Below are 11,686 nucleotides of genomic sequence, written 5' to 3' on the forward strand. Positions count from 1 at the left end.
CTCAGCTTCGGGCCTATCTCCAGGGGCCACGCATCCTCCATGATTCAGCTTCCCCACGGGATGCCCTTCAGGTCCCACAGTTCTATCATTAGTCACCCCCACTGCTTCCTCTTGTCTCTTTGACCTTATACAGAGTGATCAGCTCATCCTGATTTTCCCAGGACCCTCCAGGGTTAGCCCCTGAAGTCCCACATCCCAGAAAACCCCGTGGTCCTGGACAAACCGGCTGTTGGGCCCCGGTCACTGGCCTCTCCATCCTGCATCAGTTCCTTTGGCCACACCCCCATGAGCTATCTTTTCATTAAAGTCCATTTAATTGACCATCGTGGGTAATGTGTTTCTTTCTGGAATCCTAAGCGGTGGATCCTCACCAACCTGGCAGGTAGGCGTTATTAACATCTTCCCACAGGTGAGAAAACTGAACACAGAGAGTTAAGTAACTTGGTCAAAGTCTTGCCACCAGTAAATGACAGGCCTGGGGTTCAAGCCCTGAATTCTGGCTCCAGAGCCATGTGCTCACCCCCTATGTCTCCCTCAGAGAGGGCTGAAATGGCTCCTTCTTGGGTACTTTTGTTGAGGAGACTTGTGGGCCTGAGAAAGAGCTGGCCTCCCCTGAGACAGAGCGCGAATGCGCGGCATCCTGTCCTCCAGGCGATGGAGTTTGGCGTGAAGCCAGGCGGAATGGGAGCGGTGCAGGAAGCCATAGATGATTTGTGGGGCGGTGGAAAGGCGACCCTCTCGCCCTCCCAGCACCTGGCCCTGACTCCCACACTCCCGGCATCCTGCAGTTTCCAGCCTCATGTTCTGATGGACCCAGGGGTGGGATGGGAGCTGGAGGGGAGGAGAACAAGGCACAGCTCCAGTCCCAAGTCCCCAGCAGGGCCCCAGCACAAACTGGGCTGCCAAGCCTCAGCCCGGGGGCAGGAGAAGAACTGGCCAGGGCCCCGGTTGATAGAGAAGCTGGGTCCCAGAGCAGAACTAAGCCAGGAGAGCAACAGGGACAGCCAGCCTGGGCCAGAGACCAGAGAGGTCTGGCAGGTCCTGACATGGGGAATTAGGCTTCCAGGAGGAGAAAATCTGGAAAAAGGTGGAGCAGGGGAATGCCCTGGGTCAGGAATAGAGCCTGGAGTGGGCGATTAACCAGGAACAAGCCACAGGCACCCTAAGCATCAGCGGATATGACGATGGAGTGTCCCCGGAAGCACAGGGCAGCGTTGATCGGAATTAGGATGCTTTCACTGAAATGCTTAACAACCACAAATGCCTCCTGAGAGGGATGGGCAAAACGTGCAAGAGTGGGCCAGGGCTGCATGGATGGAAGGAGTGGCCGAGCCACTGCATGTGGCCACAGGGACCTTTGCCTCTGCCGTTCAACCTCTCCTCCCAGTGTCCTCAGACACATTTAGGCTGCTGCTCAATGCTGAATTATTACCCTGCCAGGACACCGCTGTTGAGAAAAAGGGCCAGACTAACGCCCAGAGGTCAGAGGTGACAGTGGACGGTAAGACTGGATCCAGATAGAACTAGGGCCAGGGCATCACCGGGAGGGGCCTCGAAGAGGGGACAGGACATAAAATGACCTCCCCTCCCTGGGAAATCCGCATTTCCCAGGCCAGCTGGCCTCTGGTCCTGGGGCCTAGGTGTCTGGAGGAGGAAGAGCAGCCTCTCGTGGGTAGGAGGGCTGTGCTGAGACACCAGAAGCAGAACAGGTGGAAGGGACACTGACCCCACTAGGAGTGCAGGGTAGGTTTGCTACTGCTTGCCAGAGTAGCCCCAGCCCTGGCACAAGGCCCCCAGCACGCAACACAATTTATGGGAAGGGAAGGTGTGGGGAAAGGAAGGAGACCCACCCCCACCCCAGAGAGAACTGGGTGCTGCTTGTTTCACAGGAAGCCAGAGACATAGAAACCCAGAGGTGAGCAAGGAAGACAAGGGCCGAGGCCCATTGTCCAGACTCCAGACTCGGCCAGGCCCCTCCCCACAAAGAACAGCACTTGGGATGGTGATGCTGCCTGGCCACGTCCAAGCAAGAGTCTTCCCAGCTCAGCCTGAAAGCTGTGGAGGCAGGAGAGGATGCAGCTGGCTGGTTGAGGACAGGGCACTGGGCCCTGGCTGGAGCCGGGCAGCAGACAAATGAGACACAAACTCCAGAGCAAGTCCAGCCCGGGCGAGCCTTCAGGACAGCAGGCCGGGGAGACTTTATTGACTTTTGCAGAGTCCCCTGCAGCCTGGCTCAGGCTGTGGGCAGTGGACACAGAGCTGGCCATTCAGGGATGGGAGTGGGAGCAAGGCCCAGGGGGTCCAGAAAATGGCAGTGGGGGGTAGGGAGGAGCAAGCAAGCGGCTGCTGGGTCACTCAGTACGTGACGGACGTCTTCAGACTCGACTCCACCGTCTTCTTCAGGATGGTGCGGCAGCTGGACCGCGAGCTGGACCCTGAGCCCGAGCCCGACACAGAGCAGGAGCCCGACACAGGACACTGCCCAGAGCCCAGCTCGGGACGCTGCCCAGAGCCCAGCCCGGGACGCTGCCCAGGGCCCAGGATGATGTTGGAACCTCCGGTCACGATGCTGGAGCAGTTGGATTCGAAGCTGCATCCGAAGTCGCCTCTCCCACCTCCAGGCCCACAGGGGCACACCACGCCACCAGCCGCTCCTCCAGACACAGCCGCGCAGTTGGATTCGAAGCTGCACCCGAAGTCGCCTCTCCCACTTCCAGGCCCACAGGGGCACACCAGGCCACCAGCCGCTCCTCCAGACACAGCCGTGCTGCCTCCTCCAACAGCTGCCAAGGGATACACGGTCACAGCAGGGTCCTTTGGTCTCTGCAGGGACCCCTCACCCCAAGTCCCCTCATACTCACAGATAGTGATCTGGCTGGTGCATTCCCCGGACATCCTGGGGGAGAAAAGAAAAGAGGAGGAAGCTCTAAGGAGCTTGCAAAGAATGCACCCCCAGGCGCTTTTAAGCCTCTCAGAACAGCTCGCCTCCCCTCTCAGCACAGAAAGTCCACAACCCCCTTTTTAAAGTCCTTCCCAGCAGAATGGGCGGCCCTCAGAGGCTCAGAGTGTCAGGAAGTTCTCAGAATCCCCGTCAGCGAGGAAAGGCTGCCCTGGCACCCCACTCCCTCACCCCGTGGGGCACATCTGCCGCGCCCACCTGCACTCCTCGCCCTCCAGCAGCCTGCGGTAGGTGGCGATCTCCACATCTAGGGCCAGCTTCGTGCTCAGGAGCTCCTGGTAATCCCGCAGCAGCCGGGCCAAGTCCTGCTTGGCGGCTCTCAGAGCAGCCTCCAGCTCGTCCATCTTGGCCTGAGCATCCTTGAGGGCCAGCTCCCCATGCTGTTCAGCGTCAGCGATAGCAGCCTGCAGGCCCGCATTCTGGGAGAGGTGTAGAAACAAGGGAGAAAGCAGCTGTGACCCAGCACAGTCCCCCAAGCACCTACTGTGGACATACCTTAAAGGCTGGATGAACCATAACTCGTGAGCCCAAGCTGAGGCGTGGACTCCCCACAGCTCCCTAAGGGAAAGCGCTGCCCCTTCTGCTCTCTTAACTCCCAAAGTGGGTTGGTTAGTGTCCCCAAAAGGTCATGCCACCTAGGGCCTTTGCAGATGTAATAAACTGGGGGACTCAAGGTGTGATCAAGTCTTTGGGGTAAGCTCTCGGTCTAACAATTGGCGTCCCTCTGCGAGAGGACACAGAGACTCAGTCGGAAGACGCCCTGCAAAGATGGAGGCGGAACGAGGGGCGACCCAACAGCAAGACAAGGACCTGGAGCCGCCTGAATGGCCCAGGGGAAGTGCAGACCCGCCGACCCCCGACCGCAGCCTCCTGTCCTCCAGAAACGGGAGACACATTTCTGCTGCCCAGTTCGTCTGATGTGCTACAGCAGCCCGAGGAAACTAATGCAGCCCTGGGCCTCCTCCTTGAGTAATGGCCCCTGTTTCTCCCCTCCCCGGCCCAGCGCCAACCCGTGGTGCCCCTCGCCCCCACAGCACTTCCAGCTCTTCTGGTCCTATTTGGCCCCTTTCTACCAATCTCCAAGGGCCACCACGGTCCTTGATTTGGGTTAGAACAATCCCATTTGAATACTCTGTCTTCTTGGCAGAGTGTATGCGCCTCAATGTTGGGTGAGACATACGTGCTCAGATCGCATCTCTCAATCCTAGAAAGTTCCCGGAGGAAGGACAAGGCCCCTGGCTAAAGGGCCATCTAGTTGACTTGCTTTGGGTCAGGAAAGCAGGTGCTTCCTACAGGCTCTCGCTGCTCTGGCCCACGCCGGCGCCCTATGGTAGGGGGATGGTCTCCCTGCTGCAGGGAGCGGCTGAGGCCCAGGAAGGTGGTGAGCGGCTGTCAAGCCTAATGCAGCACAGCGCTCCCCCCCCCCCCCCCCCCCCCGTCCACAGCTCTTAGTGTGATCTGCAGGCAATGCCCTGGGCCTGGCACAGGGGAACCCAGTTCACGATGCTTGTGCATGGGGAGAAGTAAGTGGCGGCCACATCCCCGGGAGGGATTCTCACAGGACAGTCACTGGCTGTGCAGGAAGGTCGCATTCCCTGGACTTGGGAGCCACAGCATCGTACTCCTGAGGGCAAGTTTCTGAGTCCCAGCCTTAGTCTGATTCCCTGGACCTGGTTGGAGGCCCAGGAATTTGCAGACATCCCAGAGAACTGCAAAGCAGCGAGTCCAGGTAGATGAGCAGAACAGAGGGCAGCACATAAAACAGGACCTGCACGAACTGTCCCAGAGGAGCGGGTAAGGATGCCTGGAGACTGAGTCTGGGCTTTCAGCACCCCCTGCACACTCAGAGCTTCGGGGGAGGGTCCTGCTCGGCAGTGCACAGGCGCATGTGCTGGAGAATCAAGCTGAAGAACGTGGGGAACAGGCTGACTCTGGGAGCAGCTCTCCACCCTCTTTTGGTCCCCAAATCCATTCTCTGGCCTTCTTGAGAACTTAAGGATGGGTCATCTTTCCCATCTAAAGTCCAGCTTACAGGAGGGACAGGAAGTCACTCCCTCCCCTTGCCAGCCTCTCCACTCCTTCCCAGGCCAGGCACCAACCGCATCACCACCAAACTATACACAGCGTCTGCCTAAGGAGGGCTCAGTTCCCCACTCTGCTGCCCAAGTGTCCTGCGACTCTGCCCCCGACAGGGGACCGGAAAATTCAGTGCACAGCCTTAAAGGCCCTTCTGAGCCTAAGGAATGAGTCAAAGGAAAAAAGAAAGAGCTGAATGTCCCCTCCCCACAAGGACTTGACTGAGATGTGGCTGACAACGTGAGCAGCGCCCCCCCCCCAGAGTTGTGCAGAGTCCACGCAGGCAGGAATTCATGGCAGGAAATCTGAGTTCCTCCTACATGAGGCTTGAGGTTCTCTCCAGCCCCAATTGGCCACGCTTCCAGCCAGGGATCAAGGCTTCCACACAAGCCCAGCAATGACCCTCACACAAGTCATTGAGGAGAGCCTGAGGCGCCCCAGGACACTTACCTGCTGCTTCAGATTCTCAATCTGACTCTGCAGCCTCTGAATGGCCTGTTGCAGCTGGGTGATCTGGACTCTGGTCATCTCCATGCTGTCCCCATGGAGCTGGACAGATGCCTGAAGCTCCTGGTACTGAGGGGGGAGAGACATGACACCGTTGGTGGAGAGGACCCTCACCTTTGACCTCAAGACTGTGAGGCAACCCCATGCCCCTGGGTCTTTGCCTCCTTGTTTTGAATTTGGGCCAAAGGCTGAGGCCAGGACGTGGTGGGATACCAGCTGGTCTCCCTGCACCGCCTCCCTCCTGAGCCGGGGAGTGGCCGTGCAGCCTGGAGCTTTAGGAGGTGACCAGAACCACCCCTGGGGGGTGAGCACGCAGACCCCCGCCTAGGCACCTGGGTCTGGTACATGGCCTCCGCTTCCGCCTGGCTGGTCCGGGCGATCTCCTCATACCGGGCACGGACCTCGGCGATGATGTCGCTGAAGTCCGGGCAGCGGTTGTTGTCCATCGACAGCACCACGGACATGTCGCTGGCCTGGGTCTGGAGCATGCCCAGCTCCTGTGGGAAGAGTGCTGAGTGCCTGCCCACCAGAAACCCGGGGCAGGTGGGCAGCCCATGCGGGCAGCCCCCTACACAAGGGGTGACTGTGTCCTCATCTGGACCTGAGACTTGCAGGAGACCGTCTGTAATGATTCTTGCGGCTTGGACATTAAAGGAAAATGTCCTACAGGGCCAGAAATCATGGTCCCCATCTCTCCCCTGACCCCGCTCCAGCCAAGGTGACTTCTGTGTATTTCCTCAAAGACACCAGCGTGCTCCTGGCGGTGGCTGCTCCCTCTGCGTGGGATCCCCAGTTCTCACCTGCCCGGCCATCTCCTCCCCTCCTCCAAATATTTACTCCAAGGTTATCTTCTAAATAAGGCCACTCCAGCCATCTTACCAGAAACTGCCACCCACCTACCCCCAAATCCCCAATCCTCCTTCGAGTTCTAATTTTCCTTTTCCCATAGCATCTGTCACCCTCAAACATACTAGATAATTCACCCAATATTATCAATTATCTGTCTCCCCATAGATAGCAAGTTCTGTGATTTTTGTCTGATGAGTCACTGTGTATCCCCAGTGTCCAGCAATGCACCTTGTAAATTCTCAAAACTGTTAAGTGACTGAATAACCAGGATCTAAATCACCCTGGCCAGGCTTCATCTCCCACCCACTCCCCTGCAGCCCCAGGGAGTCTTCCCATCCTGCACCTTGCCCTCATTGCCCCCCACACTTGCGGCCCACCACTGCCACCGTTGCCAGAGCCTCACTTCTTCATACAGACGCCTCAGGAAGCATATGTACTCTCTCAGAGACTTCAGCTTCTCTTCCAATTCCATCTTGCTCAGGAAAGCTCCATCCACATCCTGAAATCAAGGAGACAGAAACCGTGTACCCCACTCTTTGTAGGTCCCATTCTTGCTCAGGAGTTCTGTTCACACGCTGTCTAACACCCACCCACTATCACTGGAAACCCACTCCTTCCATCTCCAGTCCCACCGTGCCCTGCTCTCTCTTTTGCCTGATACTGAACCACACCACCTTCAGGAAGCCCTCCCTGATTAATCCCAACCAGTTTTGCTTCTTCCTCTCCATGTCCCCCCTCTCTCCTGAATTAACACCCAAAGCTGATCATATGGCCCCTCAGTCAGATCTTGTCTCAAGGTTCCTGTGTCTAGATGGCTGTCCCATTTCCTTGGGGGACCCTCTAGGCATTGCGATAGGTATCTCTCATTCATACCTCCTACCCCCTGACTCCCCAGCCTAGGACTGGGCTCTGTGCCTCATGGGTGCTCAGGGTCTGGGTGGAACAGCTGACCCCCACCCTCACCTTTTTGAAGATCACAAAGTCATTCTCCACCGTGGCACGCTTGTGGGCCTCCTGCTCATACCTGTCAAATAAGGAGAGAAGGCTATCACCTGAGGTTCAAGGCCAGAGCCCATGTCCTCCTGTGAGCATGGCCTCCTGGAAAGACCTCTTTTACATTCAGATGCTCCAAAGCAGGACACGCAACCACGCAACCAGCCTCTGTCTCCATCTTTCCCATCAGGAAGTCCTTGTCACGTCCTAGCTATGTCCTGTGGCCCTGGGCCACTCTTTCAGCTCATGTCCCCTTAATGACACGCAGCCACTTTGCTTCAGGTTCACGTAGCTTTTCTCACTTACTGTTTGCAACCATTGTCTGAAGCAGGCAGTTCAGATTTGATCAGAGAGATTACATGACTTACCCAGTCAGAGATGACTAGGTGACCTAAGCAGAACTGAAACCCAGCTCTCCTGACTCCAGGCCTGGGCTCCCCCCAGGGCCCCCTCCACCTCATGTCCCATCCTCCAATGTCTCTGGGAGGTAAGAAGGGCAGGTGACATTTTCCCACTTTACAGATAATAGAAACTGAGGCTGGGAGAGGTGAATGCCTCGCCCGAGGCCACACCACTTCTCCTTGCACACCGGCACGGAACTCAAGCCTCCTGTTAGTCCAGGGCGCTCTCCACACACCCAAGTGACCTAGGTGAGGAAACCAGAACACAGCCCAGCTGTGACTCATGCCACTGACCTGGGGATGGTGCCACTAAGTGGATTCTCTTCCACCCTGAGACCAGAGGACATCTGAGTCACTTTAGCCCACAGCCTGCTCAACAAGAATTTCTCACCAAAAAGTCCACTGAGGCATTGTTTACATAGGCCTTTCCCAGCCTTGGCCAGAGACAGGGCCCTCCTGGCTGGGGCTTCTGAAACCAAGTCTCTCCAGACCTGGGCATCAGGAACTTCGGGGCCTCCTTACTTGCAGCGGGTGTGGCAAATGCAGTCAGAGTGGGTGGAGATGGGAGGGGATCAGGGGGGCAGGTCACGTGTCTCTGGGGGCTCTGCCTGTGAGAGGCCCTCCTGCTGACAGCCCTCCCAGCTCTCCACCCCAGGCCCCATGAGGAAACTTGGGGTTGCCTACTTAGCCTTATATTCCTCTTCCTGGTCATAGCAGCACTTCAGCTCGGCATCTAGATCTCCTCGTTCTCTCTGAAGCTGCTCCAGCCACTTCCGGAGATGGGCCAGGTAGCCCTCAAAGAAAGAGTCCAGGCTTTGGGGGCTGTGACTAACCCCCTGCTGCTGCAGGAGGCTCCACTTGGTCTCCAGGACCTTGTTTTGCTGCTCCAGGAACCGCACCTGCAGCACAAATGGAGCATTCCTGAAGCTCCTGTAGGACCCCTGGGCACAGCCTCTGGAAGGCAAAACCTCAGGGGCCCTCAGCGGCCCAGCCTGGGCAGGGGCAGCCCATGCCTTTCTGGGAGACTCAGCACCCCAAACGATTTCTAGTGGGGGCCTAGTGGGGGCAGGTCTGCCTTCTCTGCTCCTGAGCTCACCCATGGAGCACCAGGGTCTCAGTACAACCAGAGAGATTCCCTTAGTCCACAGGGCAGATTTCCTGGCTGCAAAAGTGATGAGAAAAGTAGATGGGAGACCAGACCCGCCCCCCATCCCTCATCCAGAGGGAGCCAGAGCCAGAGGCTTGGTTGAGTTGCCCTCACCTTGTCAATGAAGGAAGCGAACTGGTTGTTGAGGATTCTGATCTCTTGGGTCTCCTGAGTCCGTACCACCTGGAACTGGGGGTCAATCTCAATCTTCAGTGGGGTCAGCAGGTTCTGGTTGACGTTCACTTCCTGGATGCCCCCCGGAGGGCACAGGAAAGGCCTGGGCCCACCACTGCCTTCCCCAAACTGCACCCCGAATCTTCCCCCCATCCCCCAAGTCCTCCCACGAGACCGTCCTCGGCACCCCCTGAAGGGACTGAGACTTCTGCTGCTGAAGCCTCCCCTACTGCGGCCCCCTGAGCCAGCAGAACAGGCTGAGCGGGCGCTGAAGCCCCTCTGGGCCCGGCACGGGGAGAGAGACATGGCAGAGCCCCACGGACGGCCACACGGCTCAGACAGACAGAGCACGTTCAGTGTGGTGAGTTCCTGCCCTGAGGCCCTGGGCACGAGACTTTTATCCCCTCCCGTGCCTGGGCTGGGCCTCGGAGAGCAAGATGCTCTCAGCCTGACTGTCTGTCACTGGCTCCAGCTGACCTCTTCTGACACACCTGAAGGCTAGCAGGCCAGCACGTGCGGGAGAAGGAAGCCCTGGCCCTGCCCTCAGAGCTCCCAGGCTGGTGAGGGAGATGGCAGGCCCCAAAGACAAGGAAGCAGTCACAGCCTGGGCTTCAGTGGGGGTGGGGAGGGGTGACTGTGAGCAGAGTCACCAAGGCCGGAGGAAGGCTTCCTGGGGCGGGAGGTAGGGAGAAGGGAGCGAGGCTGAAGGGGAGAGAAGATGGGGAGGGGGTTCAGGTAGAGCACGGAGCGCCCCGGAGAGGCCGGACAGCGAGAATGAAGCTTCGTGGGGGGAATGCGCCCATAAAGACAGAGAAGGAAGCAGCACGAGGAGCAGCCAGGAGGTTAACAGAGGTGTGTTGTCATCACCGACTCAAAGACACTCCAGGATTTGGAAATGAAACAGCAAAACAGGGTGTCCAAGTCCCTCCTCTTGCCCAACCCAGCAATCATGCATCAGGCGCCTCCCCGCTCGGGACAGACACGTCCAGGGTGGCTCCTCATGGGGCCTTCCTGGCCCAGCCTCCATGCCCTTCGCAAGACAGCGTCAGACCGTCCGCCTGGGGTCCAGCACTGCAGTGCCTGGTTACAGTCGGAGGCTGCGAATGTGCGCTCAGGGACACACGCGCTTGCGGGACGGGAACAGCGACAGGAATTTAAGGCTGCCCCACAGTCTGTCTCTGCCCCGAAAGTCGGCCAAGTTGAGGGACCCCAGGGTTCATCTGGTACCAAGTGATTACCCCCCACAGGCAACACCCCTGGCAGGAAGCCCTCAGGGGCCTCCACTGAAGTCCCCCCGCCCCCGACTGCTGGTGAGCAGAGTTGGGCAACTCGGATTGTGAGAAACGTCAGAAATGTCTTCCGTTCATGGCGAAGGATTGTTTCTCCTTGCTCCCCTACACGCACGTTCTGCACGCACCCTGAAGCTAGGATCCTGGGGCCTTGGATAATCCAGCTTAAAGCAAGAACAAACAGAGACTGCCTGTGGGGCAGCCTCAAATTCCTGTCCTGAACACCCGAGAGATAGGCTATGAGGAAGTCAGTGCCAGCTGCAGGAACCGTCCCATAGAAGCTGCACCTCCAGCCCAGACCAGATGAGGAAGTCTCCCCTCCCTCCAGAGGATTAGAAGCCCCTTCCTCCTTCCCCTCACCCCATCAGGGGCACCCCTAAATAAAACTGAGCCATGGATGACCTCAAGGGCAAGAAGAGGTCAGGCAGCAGGTGGAGAGAACAAAGGAAATGAAGGGGCTGAAAGGCAGGTGAGGGAGAAGAGAGGAGAGGGGAGGGGCGGAGAGGGGAGGGGGAGAGGAGGGGTGGGGGGAGGAGAGGAAAGTTCCAACTGGGAGATTCAGGGAGGCCCATGGAGCAGCCCCAGAGTCTAGGTGAGAATCCGGGAAGCAGGCTGAATTTCATCGAGGACTCACTGCCAAGCCCTACGCCCAGCACCATCTTGCAGAGGCCAAGAAGGCCGGGTCTCTTCCTCTGGGCTCCACAAATGTACTTGAGAAAGATCCCCGAGGACTGGACTCTACCACCCCGCCCCCAGGTATTAAGGTGGAGGACAGGGGTCGCCCTTGGGATGGAACCAAATCCACCTCCCTGGACCTTCCCCACATGTGTCACATTACAGAAAAGCAGAGCCAGAGCAAGCTTCAAGGTCAACTGGTCCCGCGCCCTCATTTTACACTGCAGGTCTCCGAGGTCCTGTAGGCTGCAGGGTGGGGTGCAGAGACTACACCTTTGGGTAACCCACGAGATTGCACCAGATGACCTCTCAGCCTGCTTTGATCCATCACTCTGTGGTCTGAGTGACTTGCTCAAGGCAACCCACACAGTAATCAGGCTGGAGCCAGGACCCCCGCCAGCTCAGAGCACTCTCCAGAGGAGCAGTGCTGAGTCTTAACACCACAATGACTGTCTTGTCCACCACCCCGCCCAGCTCAGGGTCTGGTAAACACCAGGCGTCAAGTCCTTGCTTGAAGAGATGATTTCTTTTTTTTTTTTTTAATTTTAATTTTTTTATTTTTATATTCCCCAAACAATTGCAACCCCTTTATTTTGATCCCAATCCCTCCCCCACC

At 57.8% G+C, this 11,686-nt stretch overlaps 1 protein-coding gene across 1 annotated transcript; it reads right to left on the reverse strand.

The window, feature by feature from the left end:
• Positions 1 to 2,195: 2,195 nt before the first annotated feature.
• KRT78 (keratin 78) lies at positions 2,196 to 9,412 on the reverse strand. Its single transcript, XM_037515369.1, has 10 exons — positions 9,047 to 9,412; positions 8,470 to 8,684; positions 7,355 to 7,415; positions 6,795 to 6,890; positions 5,875 to 6,039; positions 5,486 to 5,611; positions 3,158 to 3,378; positions 2,862 to 2,896; positions 2,693 to 2,783; positions 2,196 to 2,590 (listed from the first exon to the last, which is right to left on the reverse strand). Exons 1-10 carry the CDS (start codon positions 9,410 to 9,412, stop codon positions 2,356 to 2,358), a joined length of 1,611 nt encoding a protein of 536 aa, XP_037371266.1. The 3' UTR covers positions 2,196 to 2,355.
• Between the last annotated feature and the right edge of the window lie 2,274 nt (positions 9,413 to 11,686).

Source organism: Talpa occidentalis, unplaced genomic scaffold (assembly GCF_014898055.3).
Source record: "Talpa occidentalis isolate TD23 unplaced genomic scaffold, MPIMG_talOcc4v2.1 talOcc4.16, whole genome shotgun sequence".
NCBI lineage: Eukaryota > Metazoa > Chordata > Mammalia > Eulipotyphla > Talpidae > Talpa > Talpa occidentalis.

Bases quoted from the DNA above. Each gene is read 5' to 3' on its own strand.
- KRT78 (XM_037515369.1), bottom strand. From the start codon at position 9,412: ATGTCTCTCTCCCCGTGCCGGGCCCAGAGGGGCTTCAGCGCCCGCTCA. The intron at 3,379-5,485 runs GTAAGTGTCCTG...CACCTCTCCCAG, and splicing joins TTGAGAATCTGAAGCAGCAG to AATGCGGGCCTGCAGGCTGC. The intron at 2,591-2,692 runs GTGCAGCTTCGA...CTTCGGATGCAG, and splicing joins AGTGGGAGAGGCGACTTCGG to CTTCGAATCCAACTGCTCCA.